General features: G+C 34.5%; 1 protein-coding gene across 2 annotated transcripts in view; it reads left to right on the forward strand.

Moving 5' to 3' along the window:
* Positions 1-20,317, forward strand: part of LOC145678425 (alpha-1-inhibitor 3-like) — a 2,648,409-nt gene that overhangs the window by 994,201 nt on the left and 1,633,891 nt on the right. For both annotated transcript variants that reach the window (XM_081748543.1, XM_081748544.1), the window contains exon 8: positions 3,225-3,410. In XM_081748543.1, the coding sequence (XP_081604669.1) occupies positions 3,225-3,410 (186 nt within the window). The remainder of the gene's footprint in view (positions 1-3,224; positions 3,411-20,317) is intronic.

Genomic DNA, 20,317 nt, shown 5'->3' on the forward strand with positions numbered 1-20,317 from the left:
CTGACCAGGCGGCCTCGCAATTGTTCTTGCATGTATTCCTTGAGTAGGCGTGAGTAATAGTTATATTGAGTATTATATGCTTGGTTCCTTTGGATACAATATTGCTTACTTATGGATCGAAATCTAGGTTTAACTCGCTTATCCCAAAAATACATAAGTTTGCCCTGATAGCGTGATATTAATGGAGACAAGATTCTCCATTCCTCTCGAATTAAATGCTGATATTCAGGGTCCATAAGTATGGAAGTGTTAAAATACCAAAGAGGACTACTTCTCAAAAATTTTGACACTGGTAGGTTTATTCTCATAACAAGAGCATAATGATCGCTAAAACAGACAGGTTCAAGGGTAACATCTCGTACTTGTGCTACTAGTGAGCGACTTACGTAAAAACGGTCCAAGCGACTGGATGATTTTGAAGTATGAAATGAGTGACCTGGGTCAGTGGGTCGAAAGTGACGCCACACATCAACTAGATTATAGGTGTCTACTATTCGCTGGAGTTCAGGAGAGAAATTAAAGTTGGGAGTCTGGTCAATAGGTTGTAAAACGGAATTGAAATCTCCACCTAAAATACAAGGGTTGACACCATTAAATAAAGCCTGCGCAAGATCAGTGTTGAAGAAATCCTGTCTCTCTCGCCTTTTGTGAGACCCAGATGGCACGTAAATATTGCATAATTTGATGCGGTCAAGCATTCCAATGGAGATTCGTTCATTTGGGTGATCATTAACGGCCTTAAACTCTAGATCATTACGGTAGATGATAGCTGTACCTAGCCCATTCTCCGTAAAACGAGAATAGCATGTATGATGTGAAAGATAACTATACTCTTGAAGGGCTACTTCTTGAGCGAACAACACATCAATGTCTGCTTTGTAGATAAAGTCTCTTAATGCTTCTTGTTTAACAGGAGAAGTAAATGCATTTAAGTTAATGGTTGCAAAACTAAAACGATACATAAAGATAAACATAAACAAAAATAGAGTGAAGCGAAATGTTAAACACTGCATAAATGGCTGTAATATAGACCACAATAGAACAAGGAAAATAATTATAAGTCGTCCCCAACGGGGATACCAGCTTTCAACTTTTTCAAAGTGGCCCGGGTTCGGGCACCTGAAACTTGGGTAACATCGGAAGTACGGCTTCCTTTAGAATTTTTTGAAACGCCACTAACAGTTGTCTTTAGTTTGGAAAGTTTACGTTTTTCGTATACAGGGGCACTGAGATCAGATTCACTAGCAGAGTCACTGGTAAGGGGTTGTACATTCCTATCGAGAGTGATGTTTGAGTCTGCTCCCAAGTGCACGGCAGATTGATTATCATGGTCCATGGGAGCACTCGGAACAACTTTTATATCCTGAACTGACGGTTGGTCACCTACCTGAGCAAGTTGTCCTTCTTGGATAATTTCCTGAGCCTTGGGATCAGAATTAGTTGAGGGTACTGCAGTAGGCTCCGAAGGAGCAAGAACTTCCGGGTCAGTAGAACGAACTCCTTCCATAGGTGGGTCGGGGAGAATGTCTGGATCGGGGGATGTTTCAACTGCTGGAACATCTTGACTTGCAGCACCAGGGCGAGCAGAAGCAAGCAGAGGAAATTCCGTGTAGTTATCAGTATGCAAAGCATCTTTTTCGTGTGGAAGATTATGAGGTATACGGAGCGGTGGCGGTTGGAAGCTTCTAACTTGCGGATTAACTTTGAGTTGCGGAACTTTTTTGCGGGAACACTCTTGCACAAAATGGTCCTGTGAATTGCACAACGCGCAAGTTTGGATTTGTCCTGAGTAACTACAAAATAGCCTTAAACCACACACTGTAATAAATGAAGGAATATTTTGTTTAACCTTCATCTTAATTAATTTACGTCCAGTACGGGTGACATACACATGGTTCGCAGAATACTGTTCGTCTATGATTGACTGTATTTCACCATAATGGGAAAAAACCCGAGTTAACTGTTGGTTACTAAGTTCCATGGGGCACAAAGATACTTTAACGACTGTAAAGCTGTTGTCAGCAAGATCAATAGGAAGTAAATGTTCCTTTTCACTATCGGTGTATTTGACTTCACCATTAGTTGAAGCGAGAATTCGTTCACACAGCACCTTGTTGACTAGTTTAATATACAGTTGTTTCCTTATGTAGTCTAGTTCTATACTATGGAGTTGATCAATTGTTAACTTGAATGTATTTCGTATCCATTCATGGATAAAAATTGAAGTAGGCTTTTGACTTACTTGACCAAAATTAATACGTAAGGTATTCTCACGCAAACAACTCATGTTGAATTTTCCGTCGAAACACGACCACAAAAATCACTTCGAAAAGAAAAAAAAAATATATATATATATGGATATGCAGATCCAAAACACTAACACAAACTTAAGTATCTCACTGAGAATTAACACAGTACACAAACTAAATTCGCAACTTGTCCTGTGTTACAACACAAACGGTCAGCGAGCGAGAGACGATGTTACTAGCACGAAGTCTCACGAACGTATATGAGCTAACACAAGCACTCCACGAATAATACTTCTAGCGATATATAACGGTATTTAAGATAATAATTACATTCATATCCACTGCAAACGCTGTTTTTGTTCTACTTTGACTTTTATTTTAGTACTCAGGAGAGAATAATGTTCTATGTCTTAACTTTCACCATTCTTTTACATATGGAAAGATTCGTTTACGTATCTAAATATTCCATTAAGTATGGAGAGCAAAATGACAAACAAGCATGTGCTGGCATTAATACAGTTTCGAAATATTGTATCATTAAGTATTTCAATCAATGTTGCTTTTTTATATATAATTGGTAACAAGTCTTATTATATTTAAAAGAAGAAAAACACATCTGCAAGATTTTTCCCGATTGCAAAGGTTGGCTTCGAGGTTCGAACCTGGTTTACTTTTTCCCGAAGATACCCGAAGTTGGACTTAGAAAATTTTTGCCTCGTAACAGCAATAAAGAATGCGCTCAACCTTTTTGAGACAAGGTGTACATACTGGAGGTTTGTGTTCTGTAGTACGAAAGGGAAGCAAAGAAGAAGCAACTTGATATGTAAGCAATAACGTTGCATTATACAAAACTTGCTTTGACTCCTTTCACTCTCAAATCTAATCTCCCCGTCATACTCTGCTACAATGTTGATTTCTTATCTGTAAGAAGAAATGAAAAAAAATATAATACTATAATCTCTAATTTATTTTCAGCTAAGAGCTCTCCATATGGATGGACATCCAGCAGTAAATGAAACTATTAATATTTGTACAAGCACAACACTGAACAGCAGAATGTATAACGACCGGAAAGAGTGTCTACCTTCTACCACTGATGAAGATGGATTTTTGACAGTTACGAAAATAACACCAAAAGAAGCCATTCATCTAAGCTTTTCAGTACGTATAATGTTTAATAGTTTATTTTAGACAATAATAACTAATATTTAACAATTATAGAAGTGCTAAGGCAGGTAAGGGAAAATATTTTGTACCCACTATTATATTCCTTGCTAATACTATAATTGCATGCTAATATAATCACTTCTAATACTAGTGATCCTTCAGTTTTAGGTCCCATGGTTATGTCGGCTAGGCTAAAGGATACGGTGATGATGAGAAATGAATGAAATGACGGTATGAAGAAAGTAGTAGGAAACGGGAGGACCCCGAGAGAAACCACGCACACGATGTTTCTCCACCACAAAGTTTACTTGGTTCGTGCTGGGATCGCACCATACACCAGAGGTGAACGCTCTACCACCGCGGCTCCTGTAATGAAGTATCGAGTTTAACGTTATGTTAAAATGCATATTTGTTAACTTATTCTCCATTTGATTGATTAAGGGAAATGTGTGGGAGTCCTAAACTCTGGACCCTATTCTTTCAGGGTGCTAATAAACATTCTTTGACATATATCCGAAGACTAGGGTAATCCTGCATTGGGTCCTGCCTTATATAAATTAGTTACGAATTGCGTTCTTGTTTGGTGGCTTCGTAGTGATAATGTTAAGACGTTAAAGTCATGCACAGTTTGGTGGTTCGAAATCATTACTCTACGTTTTATTTTTTAAGCATTAGGACAAGTTAATGGAATATGTATTTCACTTAATCCTACGTACCAATTCGATTGTGATAATCATTCGTTATTTTTTAAATGATTAATAAAATGTGTTGGACTGTTTTTAGGATAAGCATCTATACTGCCGTTTGTAACTAATGTAATGTAAAAACTATTATCAATGCTTTCAGAAATCATTTTCGTTTAAAGCGATGTGTCAAATTTGAAATTTGTAAACAAAATGGCAATTTTTAACCCGTGTTCATCTTTTAAGCTTACTTCTATCGTATGAAAAATTTTCCTTTCAACTTTAACATAATGCGGCGTGTGAAACAGAAAACATTTTGCATGTCCATGTTCTATATTATACACACTAAGTTTACGAACTATTGGTCCGATATCGTTTTATTGTTTTAAAATATCAACGTAAATGTTAATTGTGATTGGAATATTATACTATATATTCCACGGAAATTGTCAACGTGTTAATATGAACTCTTCAGCATTTCTAAGTTTTGAGTATACCACATTTTTAATTCGTCGTGTATTTTGAATAATAAATCCTAAAGTGTATTGTAATCCTGGTGTAATAACAATCATACATTGATCAGTTATTTTAAAGAATATTTAATGACAATTTAAGTCTTACTTTGTAAATATTGTAACATTCGAACGTTTTCAGGAATCATATGTGGAATGGATTCAACCGATGAAAAATATTCCGGTGTTATTCTAACGTGATGACGTACAAGTTATTATCAATAACAGTGTTATGGTTTCTTCAATTTCATTTACATTATAAAAACTCCATGAAATATTAATTTATGTTAATGTAACACTCCATTCTCCTTTAATTAAATCAATAAGTTGTGCTCATTTAACTCCAAATGATGCAGTAGTATTATCAGCAACTCTACTACTTGCATTTGAAGGAAGAATAACGTAAAAGACATGTGTAAAGGTTGAATTCATTTTGAAGACTGAACAGGATTTGACCTAATCCACGAATTTATAGTTGACGGATACCCAAAGCATTTTACAAACATCCAACCCTTTTTATGTTTAAGTACCCTTTCAACAAAATAGATCTTGCATGAATTTATAATTAAATTGTAATTCTTGTGCATAAAGTATTCATTTAATTTCTTCACCATCCCAATCTTCTAATTTTTAACTTATGGGAATGTATTTAATATATTTGTTAGCAATACATATTTCTTGTGGTCATTTACGTAAATATCCTTTTCATAATTTATGTTTGTGTTTACTAACAGGCTCATAATCATCAGAGGCATATATTACAGCTTAAATTCTTTTTATCTAATTGATTACTGTATAATGTATTCCATACTTGATTTACATTGGAATCATTTGCTTGTACAGGTGCCATATTAATACTTGAATGATACGAACGATTGTAATTGTTTACAATTTGATCTACAATATTAATATAATAATAAGTAATTTTCGCGGTAAAATAACGATAGAATTTTTCTTTTAATGTATGTATAAACCGTTCTGCTAAAGAACATTTACTTTTGGAATGAACACTATAAGGATTAATTTCATATTCGTGATACAATCGTTTTACATGTTAATTATAAAATTTGCCACCTAAACCTGTTTGTATGTTAAACATGTCAACTTGGAATTTTTAAACATTTTTGTTATTACTTTTACCATTTCAGGACCTTTCTCTGTTTTTAAGGGAACACAATATACATATCGCGAATAAAAGTATCAATACAAAATAATATACCTAGATATATTTGTAGTTATTAGTATACTTTACAATAGTTTGCCTATCTGCTAAATCTATTTGCAATGTTTCATTCGGTGCTCTACCATAATACTTTTTACGTTCAAAAACCTACGTGCTGGTGCATGTAACATATACACATCTTGCGAAGCTACATCGACTACTACTACTACTATTCATTTTTGATACTGGTGTGCTAATAGGAATAACAATGAATTCTTTAGTAACATTAAGAGCATCTAAAACGTTTTTAAATTTTTTCACTAAAACCAACGGATGTTTAGAATATTTACATTTACGAGCATAATTTAATAAATAAATAATATTGAAACATGATATAGTTTCTCCTTGAATACGTACTATACCCGATTTATCCCAATAAATTTTATGTGAAGTTATCAGCGGTTTTACTATTAGATCTGTTTTCCTTCGTAGTGTTTTGGTACTGATTGAAAAAATGTCTGATAGAAATTATAAAACAGAAGTATTGTTATCATATTTAAAGGCTAATGAGGGTTTTTCTTCTTGTTGTTGAATAACAGGTAATATAATAGTGTGAACTATTAGTGTAATCATAGTGACATGATTGTGAGATAACTGTGTAAACCTTTAAATTACTTCGCCAAGTTCAATTATTTTATTAAATTGCGACTATGTTCTGCAGAATCATGAACTCTTTAAAATCCAAAGGAAGAAAACTTTTATTAATGTTGTACATTGCCAGACAGTTTGAAAAATCATGTATTTCTTAATTGTCACTTTCGAAATTGTCAATAAATACGACTAGTTTCCTTCTTGCCTTTCCGCACACCTTGATACTTCCCCTTTCGTTGAACTCCAGACTCACCATTTTTCAACGAAACAAAACCACGGAGGACATATCGACAACTGGTATTCGACACATGGTTAGAATAGGTGCAGGATCGACGAGAGAAGCGGATCACACCAATGGAGAACAACCAGCTCCATAACTCAAGAATACCATTCTGTTGGTTTATCACCGCAAATACATCGAGCTTAAGTTGAAGCTAGTGGAATGAAGGTTTACGAGAACATCATCATAAGGACGCATTGTCAAGAGAGAACTCGACGCCCCTTGCAGATCGACAGGATAGTGACTCAGATGTTGACTGACTCCAGTCTATCCAGGCTCCTCCAGAGAAAGACATTCATCGTTCCAGATGACCAGAACGACGCCAGCCTCGTAGGAATATCAGGTTAGTGCTCATTCCTTTATCTTGGTTAGAAACTTTCTCTTTCTCTTACCTCTCCCACAACTAGTCATTTTTCAAAATAGAAACATTTGAATTCCATTTAAATTAAACTATAATTTACAGTTAAGTTCCGTGTTGTGCATCAGTGTCATCCCCATTTCGTTGCGTTCATTTAATAAGTATTCTGAGCTGCAACTGATGGCACAGCCGCGGCACATAGTGGAGATGCTGAACGATCCCAAATTTTTATATTTTCTTACATATGCACACCGGCGCATGATGGAGATACTGTGAGGCTTACTCTGTTTTAACGATTCGACATTTCTAAATCTTTTCGGTAGATAACAGTTTTGATATACAAGTCAGATACATTAGAAATTTTTAAAAGATAAATCGCATTGAGTTGAGCATAATGACGATGCACTTTGAGTAACGAGTACAGTGTAATTTATAGTTTTTGTTGAGAGAAATTGAGTAGTGTTACTTTTAACCCACCCGCCCACCCTCGCTACCTTTGTGCATTTGCTCAGTTAGAGTAATTCTTGTTTCATTGTTTCTTAGTTGAATGATGAAGTGGGTGAGAAGAGAAGATTTTGCCAATTTGTTATATTTTCTTTGTCTTTCAGTTAGTATATAAGAATCGTTATTTATATTCTGGTGTTGAATATATATATATATATATATATATATATATATATATATATATATATATATATATATATATATATATAGTAGTGTATTTACTTATTAATGTTTATTATATATAGTAGTACAATACAACCCCTCAAATCCGAAAACCCGGCAAATCCGAACACGTTTTCAGGAGAAAAAAATAACTACAGCTGGAAAATAAAAAAAATAGATTTAATCACACGAATTTAGTTTTCTTAAGGTTTTAACATTTTTAGAATAAATGTTTATTCTAAATCATTATCTAATTATATTCTTACAAGAAGACAGTTATAGATATGCGACAATCATTTTGGACATGAGTGTACACCCGCCAGTCAAGGTCACTGCCCTTTCAACCACTGGGCCACCCTGTCTAAACTCAGTCGTTGTTTTGCCGCCAATTCAGTGACGAAATAAGTACGTAATATTATTTCCCGGGTAATCCGAACCCCCCGAAATCCGAACAGGCTTCAGCCTCAATTAGTTCGGATTTGAGGGGTTGTACTGTAGTAGTATTTACTTATTAATGTGATTAGGAATTGTGACTTAGAAAATAGCTATAATGGAGAATATTTGTGTTATTTTATCTGCGTTAAATCGTTTAGTAGAACCTCCCAAATTATCTGGCAAATTGAACGAGTCAGTCATTTTTAAATTATTTTTAGAATTTTTCTATCCTTCATAAACTTCGTGAACTACAGAAACGTCATTTGCTGTCATATTGATTAGAAAATGGAGCTCGCGCCTTTTTGTTAGCTTTACAATCGACCGCAGAATATGACAATCTTATGCATGTTCACATTAAGAAGAAATTAATAGAGGCTTATCAGGATAATATAGTTTCACAAGTTTTGGAGCAAGAAATGAGAAATAGAGAACAGTCAGATTCAGAATCTTTATTAGATTACATTTTTCATAAGTGGAAATTAATACTCGAGTACGATCCGAAGATGACGTTGACCGTACAAATTAACTTGATAATAGATGGGTTATATCCTTTGTTCTATTCTATAGAACATAGTCGTAATTTAATAAAATAATTGAATTTGACGAAATAATTTAAAGGTTTACACAGTTATCACACAATCATGTCACTATGATAACACTGATACTTCAAAATAGGTTTATGTGTAGATGAGATATACTGTCAATAACGATGCAAGGCTTGCTGATACGATTTCCACTTTTGTTTTATACTAAGATGAAGATGTTCTGTGAGTCTACTTTTCGTATATTAGATGGAATCTGATGCACAGTATTTTCAGAAACTAATATGTTTTTCGTAATTCTGGCATATTATTGATTAAAAATACCACTTAGTACCGCACCAAGAAGTGGTCCTAAGATTAATGACAGAAATGCGCCATCTTTTTGTAATAACAACTTTTTCTTCTTCATTGATGCACGTTGATGAATCAGAGCACGTAAGATCTTTTTAAGAATCGGTTCTTATTGAATTTCCTGAAGCATTCTGTAAAATTTGTTTACGTTTTACTCTTACATTTACAGAAAGCACGGAGCGTTTTGTAGTGTTGTTTCACCTTCAACTTCTTGACTTAGACTAAACGAAACTTCTGTATACTCCTCTTTTACATTAGCGTAACATACATAGTATCACCGGGAAAAATATTAGTACGTATCCGCAGTGGATGATTTGTTTTCGGCGATAAGCGAAACAATAAATAAGTGTGAGTTCAATGTTACGTCTTGAAACACATCCGCAATATGTTTGCTACGTCGAGGTATAATTTGTCTAGTTAAATATTGTATTTGTAATCTATCACGAGCATTTTTAAATACAATGATAAAATGTTTTTCTTTAGGAAATAAATTTTGTATAATAAATATTGTGATTAATTTCTCATGAAGTGCATATTTTCTAAATGAATCGGCAACATCGCTATTTGTTTCGATCATTGAATCATCAAGTATTAACAAAGAATTTTTTATTGAAAATTATTTATATCAGGTATACCACTTGCAAACCGTATTTTGCAGTCGCATGTAACTTTGTTATCACAACACCATAGCACCATATAATATGATTAAATTTTACATTAAACATATTATCACGTTCATTTAGTAATCAATTTACAAAACATGTTTTACCTGCACGTGAAGGACCAGTAATTAATATTGTGGAAATATAATTAAACTTGAACATCTTGTACTCAAATGAATGCATACAATAGAAAACTTCCTTGATATAACTTTTACCCACACAATTAATTCCACATTCATTGCAAGATAACTAGAATTTTAAAATCAAGAATTAGCATACGCTAATACGAACCTACAAAAAATTGAAGACGATCTAAGTAAAAGAGTGACTATATTCCTAGCACCTGAGTTTTCTATGAAAACCATCCAGTAAATAATTAATAAGTTTCCTGAGGAACAATCCAACTAAACACTGTTCAGACAAATTAGAAGAATATAAAATATGAAAACGATCCAATAAATAATTAACAATGACTTTCCATAGGAATTATTTACTGTGTCGCATTTTTTAAATAATAAGTTTCAACAGGAAGTTTAATATTTTTATAGCATGGCTGTTCTACTTAGTTTGCATAGCAAACGATCCAATAAAACTATACACATTTACTCATTTATGGGCTTATAACCGTAAGGTACACTTGCTCTTTCTCATCGCCATCAGTCACGCAATTCTTGTTATTACCTTTACCCTTTTTTTGACCTCCGATGTGTCTTTCTCTCTTTACATGTAGAGGAACCCTGGCCTACGTATGATACTAGTGGGGTTTTTAATAACCGTGAAGTCAATTTCTCCCGACCCTAATCCATAGAAGCTCATAAAGTTAATTTTCTGAGAGGTCTTACCATTTAGTGTCACCCCAGTTATTTTTAGAATCTGCCGAAATTACCCTCATTTTAAGCCTCATAACATAATTCTTGGCTCCTAAAGCAATGAAAGCAATATATTTATATTCTTCGCGTATATTATTCGTGTAATCGCTCGCAAAGGTGGGAGGAGGTGGTTACGGCATGGGGATTGTATCTGAAAAATAAGATAATATAAAAGCATTATATCCATGAAGTTCGTTGGCAACCCTAAAAGTCTGAAATGGTGAAACAGATGTCAAGTACCGCGTAGAGAGGTACAAGTAATTGCCCAAGGGTCCTCTGGAGTGTGCCAGACGGGGTTCTAATCAAAATTTGCAAATACCAAGGAGAATCAAACATTATATTATTCAGAAGTATTGCTAAAAGAAAGAAAATAGAGATTCGAGTCTCTATGGTAAACTTGTGCAAAGCAGCGAGCGCGCAAGATGGTAAATCCTTTATAGAAAACTCCGTAGCCACCCCTGGAAACCCGAAACTGTGAAACCAATGTCAGAAGAGGTAAACACTTGTTTTGTCATTGCAAAACTATAATGCACCAATATAAAAAAGTGCCCCATTTAGGCTTATTCCATCACTAGTGTTAAATTCTACGTTCCACGGTTGTGTTTTGGGTATTCCGAAAGCTGTAGATTCGACAATAATATTGGTGATTTTCAATTATTTGTACAGTCAGCGACAGTAATAAGTGGAGGTTGGATACATAAGAAATGATAGCTTTTTCCAGTAGCAGAAAAGTTTCACTGTATGCCTGATAGTTGGACAACCAACATGACAGCAAATACATGCCCGAAAACATAACATGCCAGGATATTCCTCCATTTGGAGGAAAAAGTATTACTATCTGAGAGCATCACTTAGAGAAACAACCACGAGATAAATCTGCAGAAATTCCATTCGCGTTAAGTTCAAAGAGATAGGAATTAATGCAAAGGAAACGAAAAGAATAATACACATCATGTAGAGACCGAAAAAGTATGTAAAGTTAAACAAAATGAGAAAAGAAGGAAAGAGGGAAAGGAAAGAGCAGAAGACATGGGAATAAATTAAATTTTAACACTTAAGGATAAACAGTCTCCGTCTTTCCCCCTGTCCCCTGTATTGTCTTGCTTTTTCTCCCTTCATAGGATAAATCTCTTTCAGAATCAAACGCGAACATCATTTATAGTTTTAATTCCTTGAAAAAAAATGTAAGTCAGTCTAGGCTCAGACTCGAACACAGAATACTTAGAACAACAATCACACACGGTACCCACTTATCTATACAGGCTCTATCAACTACGTTTATAAATAACCCATTACACGCGCTGTTATCAAATGTGTTAAATCAGCCATTGTCGGTGAGTTACCCCAGTTACACTTGAAGTTGGAATTTTATTTACGGCCTTGAGCTATCTACGGCAACAGCCCCCATGTTTTCATTAAAAACGTTTGTTCTGCAGATTAAGTCGAGAATAAATTAACCTATTATGAATTAATCTCTTGGGTGGACTAACACACACACAAACAACGCACAACAGACATACACACACACACACACATACTTACATTATATATATACATGGGCGGCGACTAGGGGGTGCAAATGGGGGCAGTTGACCCCCACTTTTTTTAAGCAACCCATTAATGTATATATCGTAGTTTTATTTGGAAATATAAAGTTTTTGTATGCATTACTGTTTCATAGAAAAATGGTGCTATATAATATTTGCCGTTGCATGAGTACCGGTACGTATTGGTTGTTTTCCCGTGAAGTTAAGAAAGCTAGAGGAATTTCGTTTTAAGTGAGACGGAAAACAATCCAAAAATTCGAGCATATTTTCAATCCAGAGATATAGAAGCCAAATCTGTTAAATTCATTTTCAGATTTGTCAGGAAACGAAGAAGTGATGCCCTTATGTTTCAGAATTGTTGAACAATTTTCTTGTTTAGTGGTCCCTACTTAATACAAATTAATGAAATCAACCACTAAACAAAATAGCTGTTCAACAATTGAAAACATAAGGCGTCACTTTTTATTCGTTCTCAGACAAAATTCAAAACTGGATTTAGCAGGTTTTGCTTCTATATCCCCTTCTTATAAGGGCTCGATATGTTAGTCAGTCACTTTGAAACTAATTGAGAAAACATTTCGCAAAAATGTATTTGTATTGTATTTCATAAGTTATTCTTTAATTGAACAAAAATTGACAATTCCTAAAATGGCTTCTCTTCTTTCTAAAGTAAGGAATATTGATTAAAAAGAGAGTAATAAGAAACAACAACTACCTTTTTCATTATTTTGTAATGTAATATACGAGTGAAGTGGTGTGTGTTTAGGGGTGTAAGTGTATATACAATTAACTTTAGTGAATTCAACATAATTCTAGGTTTTAGGATTATTTTGTATAGCAGGAGTGTGGAGTGATTCTAAGTATTGTGTTTTGATGTGTTCCAAGAAAGTTGAAACTGCACCTAATGGCAACGAACATGTTTAAGGGAGCTGCAAAAGCAAATACTGCTTTAAATGTCGTAGCATATGGTTGTAGTATTTACTGTCTTTCATTTTCTAAGAGTAATAACATACGTTTAATAGCATGTCTGGAATTAAAAATTAAGTTGTTCAATTACCGCCAGTTTCAGTATTACATCTACAAAACAAGACTCGCTAGTACCTATTTGCGCTAGCCTTGTCAATTTACTTAATAAAATATGAAATACGATATATCGTGCTTTAACTGAAAAAATATAGTATCCTATTAGTTATACAACCTTTCGTCAAAGTGTTAGAAACAACCAGGGAAACTAAGATTGATATACAAATATTCAGATCATGTCTTGCCCCCAACTTTTAACGTCCAATCGCCGCCACTGTATATATATATATGTATATATTATTGATTAAGTATTAAATGAGTCATTTCGTAAATTTTCGAAACGAGTCTTGAAGGAAGTCGTCGCAACAGTAATGACATCTCGTAGCATTGTTACGTAACACACGCAATATAAATAAAGCTTCAAAAGCAGAAGTCACAGATTATGGCGTGAATAATTCGGTAAGGTGTCTGCTTCTGGAGTGGGCAGCGCGGGTTCGAGTCTCGAGTACACCGATAATTTTTTTCTTTCAAAATACATTTCTATATGTTTATATATGTTATTAATAATTGGTTTCTTGCATTTTTTGTAAATTATCTTAAATTAGAGGAGTTTAAATAAAGTCAGGAAGGTTAAGACACATATATATGATTGGTTTATCCGTATATGCAGTCCAGAGATGGAGTGGGTCAGTGGGCCACGGGTCAACAGAACGTGACCCACGGCGAACGCCTGGGACCTACTCTGGCCCACCGATCCATTCTGATTTAACAACGCATTACAACCCACCGACCCATTCTGCTCAGTGCATTGTAGACAGCTTCTGAACACTGGTGAATTTGTCTACGTTTTAACCTCAAGACATCCTTTTTCTTCTTTTTTCATTTGTTTCTATTGAAAAAAGAACTTCAGGCAATCTTAGATATTGATATTTGCAATTGTAATAATAGCAATAGGACTTACTAGTTAGCTTTGAGACGCAGCCTGTGACTTTTTAGAGGAGCTAACTGCTGAATAAAAAAATTGTTTGAACCGTACCGCACCGAATGTATATACCGTACTTTGCACATCAGGGGTTACTTTGCACAAAATATGAAAAGAGTTTCACAGTCCTCTGTCGGCAAAACCATGAACAGAAAAGAGGAAGTTTCAACTGGCACCGTAAGATAGAACATCTAACTGTATTTTGGCTATAATGTTGGCGGTTAACATCAGTTCTAATTACCGAGAGGGTTCATTGTTGTAGAGATATGGAAAGCACTCACGGTAAAGTAGTTGTAGAGGTATGCAAAGCACTCACTGCCAAAATTTGAAAGATATCACGTACGAGATTTTCCGTCGAAGTTAAGTCAGTTTCGTAGAATACTACTGTCGATAATGGAACTTCGATGCAATCAGGGACGTACGCAGGAATTTATTTCGGGAGGGGTCCAAACCTTTCCGGGGGAGGTCCAAACACAATTCCAGGCTAAATTATATTAAAAATTGTAAAATTGCCCCTAAAATTAGACTAAATTTACAAAAAGTCCGGATTTCGGGAGGGTCCGGACCCACAGGACCCACCCTCTGTGTACGTCCCTCCATGCAATAGTTGAAATTGAAATATGAAACGTTTTAAAGTCATAAAAAAGTAAAACTGGGAGAAGGCAGTTTCAGTCTCTACTCGGGGTTCCTTTGCACCGGTCCAAAAATACCGCTTAGATAGGAAATAATTACTACTAGAACCTACTGCATTCTAAATTTAGGTAAATTTCCTATTTAGGAAGATGTTGGAATGAATTTCTTGTTGATAAATAAATTATGAACAGTGGCGGATTTAGAAAAGTAGTTTGAGAGAGGCTTCAACCACAAATACTTCTTTTTTTTTTAGAAATGACTAGACTTTTTTTGGGGGGCGGGGCTTCAGCTTATATGCATAGGAATGACTAACATTAGATTTTCAAAAAGGAAATCATGCAATTTGGGTAGTTTTCATCCTGAAAGTCCAAAATCCCGTAAATGTCCCACTAATTACGGTTGGGGTGATATTCTTGGATATAAGGAACAACCAAGGAAAATCAGTTCACGGGGATTTTTTTCTGTCCCTGAGTTGGCATTTTTGTTGGACATATGCTAAACTATTAGAATGCGGTTCCTGTGCCGGTAGCAGAAAATACATAATTTTCTTTACAAATATCGATAATTCAAACTAAGTACTAATACCAGTAGCATCATTCTAATATCAATATTTGTAGACTGCATGGAGCTTTGTGTAGAAAGTAAAATGTATAAATGTTGAAGGGAAAACATTGCACGGAAACGTTATGTTCGTATGTCGAACATACTTTTTTGCACGTTGTGCAAAGTAACCCCAGCTATGGGGTTACTTTGCACCAAAGTTTATATTTCAATAGCTATGGTTATACTGAATGTTTACTAATGAACTTGCACTAATGTTTTCCTTATATATCTAGCTATTATATGTTTAAAATACAGTGTTCTAAATCATTACGTTTGTAAGTTAAATGCAATTTTCTTTAAAATGGCTTAAATCTTGTGCAAAGTACACAAAGTCTTACGGTACTATTTAATAAGTTTCATCTCACTAACGCGAAGTACTCTATTTGTTATGTATTTTTAATCCTCTCTCCTCTATTAGGATACGCACTTTAATAAATATGACGTGACAACAACCCAGTTTGAGGTAGGTGTTAACTATGTTAAAAACTTCACACCGAACGGTTCAATCATTTCCTTTGCGTTAAACAATGTGTTTTTCATTTGTATAATACAGACGTACCCTCATGAAAAAAAAATGCGCGTATACTGTAACAAACGATTTTTCGCAATTATTCCATTTTCCTTACGTTTATAGGTAAAATTCAGTTATTAGTAAGTGGAGATAATAGAAAGCAATCCATCCAAGAAGATATTTCCAAAAAAGGTAATAAAATGTTTAAAATATAACAAAAAACAAAATTATGCTCGGTTTTGTGTATACTGGCAATAATGCTTTCGAGAGAATTTTGCAGCAGCAAAGCACGACTGCAGAGCGAATTTCACGATTGGTACTATCGTAGTATCCAGAAGTTGAATCAAGGAGCTAGAAAGTGGAGTAAAATGTTGCATTTATTGGTTTAAACCTAGAGTGTAAATTGTCTATCAAATATAAATTAGCTTCTGTAACCAAGATGTTGAACGGAAATATAGAAACAAAAAAGAAAACTGTTTTCTTAAATTTGGAAGTGACATGCTCTATAGCCATGAGATTTATTTGTTAAAAGACAGGCAAAAAACGTAGTATCTGTGGTCAAGTGGATAGAGTGGCGAACTAGTGGTTCTTATACTGTTTCGACACCAGATCGAATCCCATCCCATGCCATCCATTTTACTTTTTTTTTTACAAAACATTATAGAAAGTGTATAATTTTTATGTTAATAGGAACAAAAAGAATATAATAAGGAAATAACTTTGTTTCCTCTAATGGCATATTTATTCAGAATTACGGTACTATTAGTAATAGCTATTGTTTTCAGTTTATGGTACGGTATGCCTGTTCCTCCGCTCTCCGCTTTTGCATAGCAGAAGAAACTTCAACTCACTTCGAGTCAGGAACAGAAAAAAAATACCCGACCTGCAGCCTGACAGTCACAGCGAAAGAAGAACAATAGCTCGTTGTCATAAAAAAAGCTTATGTTAAATTATTGTTCCAGTGTTTGTGTCTGTGTGTGTGTTTCTTTTTAGAGTATTGACTCTCTCTGTCTCTCCTTTTTTTCATATCCACAAGTGCAAGAAATGTAATCATAAGTCTGTGTAAGGAATAAAGAATGCTTTCTTTAAACAAAACTAAATTATACAGATCTATTTGTGAGGAACACGAATGCTTCCAAAATATGCCATGTATATTAACTATAATCATAATATTCTTCTGAATTATACAGTAGCGTGAAAAACTGATAATAAAATGATGTAACAGGCATAAGTTTTTTTTTCTAGCGTGACAGCACATTACACATAACAAATTAAATTTTGGGGATTACAAATTATCACTTTGCGTGTCGGTGTAGGCCTGTTCGTTTTCACATTCGAGCGACGAAAGAAGAAAGTGTGGTGATAGTTATAAAAATCGAATACGAGATTTCAATGGATTCAAGTTACAATCCCCCTACATATCGAAAAAATTATTTTTCCATGTCTGCCCATCTATTCGTCTGTCGGTTCGTCACGGTTTTACATGCACTGAATTAGAGGCCATACTGTTCAATGTATCTGGAACGAATTCTAGATATAACGTTTTAATAACATACTATCGTTTTGAATTTTATATCTTTCGACACCTAAAAGTAAGGATAGTTTACTGAAGGATGAACATTTAAAATAATTCAGTTTTCTCAAAAAAAAGCAGCTGTGACGATTATATTTCTTTTATAAATATATATTTTATTAGCAACTCTCCACCGTAGTATCAATCATTTTTCTGAAAAAATACATATGGTGTAATTTATTGTGTAGTATGCGATCTTTTTGCACAATTTTCTCAACCAAATTTCATAAATAAACGTATCATTAATAACCTAACAATATGACAACTCGTTCGTCATGTAAACATTCAAAAGGAGTAGCTTTCTCCTGATGATTTTACCATTGACGCCTCAGGCAATTTTGTTCATATTTCGTAAAGAAATGTTTCATTAATAAACTAACATACAGCATAAATCATTTATCCCGATAACATACAGAAGGAGACGTTTTCTGAAGAATTGACCTTTTTTTTTTTTTTTACAATTTTCTCAGTAATAACTGAGACAAATTTGTTCTAATTTCAGTTAAAATATTTTCTGTAATAATCTCACAATATGGTATAACTCACTTGTCCCGAAAAGAAAAATCGAAAAGAGATAGTTTACTTTGACAGTGAAATTTTTCCTGACGATTTGCTTAAAAATTACTCGATATACTTGGTCCAGATTATAAATAATTTACAATATGGCATAAATCGTTTATCATCAAAATTACAAATAGAAAAGTTTACCTTTGACGGTAAGTTTTTCCTGATGACCTTCCCAAAAAATACTCAGGAGATGTTTGTTGTTCATATTTCATAAATAAATGTTACATAAATAACCAAGCTATATGGTATAATTCCCTCATCCTCAAAATCTAGAAGTGGTATATTACTTTTGACATTAAGTTTTACCCTGCGATTTTCTCAAGGACGACTCAGGCGATTGTGTTCGTATTTCATAAATAAATGTTTTATGAAAACACTAACAATGTAGCATAGCTCGTTTGTCCTGAAAAGATCCACAAGGGACATTTATTCTTGGGGTGACGTTTTTCATGATTTTCTCAGAAATTACTCAGACACTTTTACTTATAGTCCACATACAATTATATCCTTAATAATTGTAATATATGGCTTAAGCTATTTCTAACGGAAATATGACCAATGGGTACTTTACTTTTGGGCCTAAAGTTTCTTCTAACAAGTTTTCCAAAACACATTATTTTATTGGCAATTTCCCAAATAAATGTTTCAATAATAGCTGCAGCCTAACATGAGTCAGTGTAAGAAATTCGAGCGAGAAAGTACAGTGCGTTTTCTCCGTACCATTTCTTGAATATATTTTTTAAATGTTTCCTAATCACAATTTTCGGAACAAAATCGAAAATTCCTTTTAAATGTACCTTGTTGTGGTCAAATGGTTCAAGTGCATTGATTTTGGATTTGATTTCCAGTGAAAGCTAGTGTATTTTTGTCCAAGATATGTGACACGTCGGTGCAGAGAAAAAAGTGTTTAAATAAGCCTGACCAAGCTAATCAATAATACAAAGAAATAATACAATGTTACGAAATTATCGAGGAAACGTTGATAATATTAGGTAGGTGCAACTGAAATGTCCAAACGATTATTGTCAATTTCAAAGGTAAAAAAGTGAAAAATTCGATGCCAGGTTAATCAATGGCCACTCACTATCCTACGAAAAAGTGATTGAGATACCAAAAAATGTTGTAATCGCTAGGAGACATGTTAAAAGAACACAGAGGGCGAGAGAGAGAGTTTAATACTGCAAATCATGGATAGTCTGCACCTTCGTTTGAGGGCGAGTATTGAAGTCCGTAGGCCTACATAGGTTAACATTGAAATGAACATTGCAACACAATACCTGTTTAATATTGATCGAGGCTTGCTGACAGGTTTGCAGGGTATTTGACGGGGTTTGATATTGTAAAGAAAACGATCCTTGTAAACGACTGTGCCTTCCCCACTGTACACTGTAAGTTAAATTCGTGCTTAATTAAAACTAGGCCTATATTTGTTTAAATTTAAAACTGTTGACCGTTATCACCTGTGCATCACGGACAGCAATCCGCAAGTAATTCTTTGTTTCCGCCCGGCGGGAGCTCATGTGGTTCGGATTCCACGTTAATCAGTAGGTCCACGTCTCATATAGCCTCGCTGCTGAAAGAGACGATAAACTCAAAATCACACCACACATCTTTGTTTTCGCATTTGTTTTAGCCCATAAGTGTCTTTGTTCATGAGCTTCTTCGTGGCTAAGCGGTTAGCGTACGCGCTTTTGGCGTGGGAGTCTCGGAGAGAGCTCATGTGGTTCGGAGTCCACGTTAATCATTAGGTCGACGTCTCATATAGCTTCGTTCCTGAACGAGATGTTAAACTCAAACTCAATGTCTTTGTTCATAAGTTTCTTTGTGTGTGGTTTTGCATATACGTGGCGTGGACATTAAATTTTGATTTCTACGCCATATGTATCTAATTACATACACACCTATAGAACGAACAAAACAAACTTGGAATATATTATTTGTGTATAGAAAATCATCACGCGGCGCTGCATGGGAGAGCCGTGTGTATGGAATACCATACACATGGCAATCGTGTTGAAAAATGTATAAATAATAATAATAATAATAATAATAATAATAATAATAATAATAATAATAATAATAATAATAATAATAATAAACAGAAAACGAAACGATCACATATAACTTATAAACATAAATTAACATTTATTAAAGCGTATAACTGCAATGGAATTAAGTTGTTTCCTTCTCTCCCTGAACGCAACAGCCCTTATTGTGCCAAAGCGTAGAAGAGAACTTGTGGGACTCACGACTTTGGGGTGGTGTGTGGTCAGAATATCGGATCCCTTTGT

Source organism: Thermobia domestica, chromosome 2, assembly GCF_964235325.1.
Source record: "Thermobia domestica chromosome 2, izTheDome1.hap1.1, whole genome shotgun sequence".
Taxonomy (NCBI): domain Eukaryota; kingdom Metazoa; phylum Arthropoda; class Insecta; order Zygentoma; family Lepismatidae; genus Thermobia; species Thermobia domestica.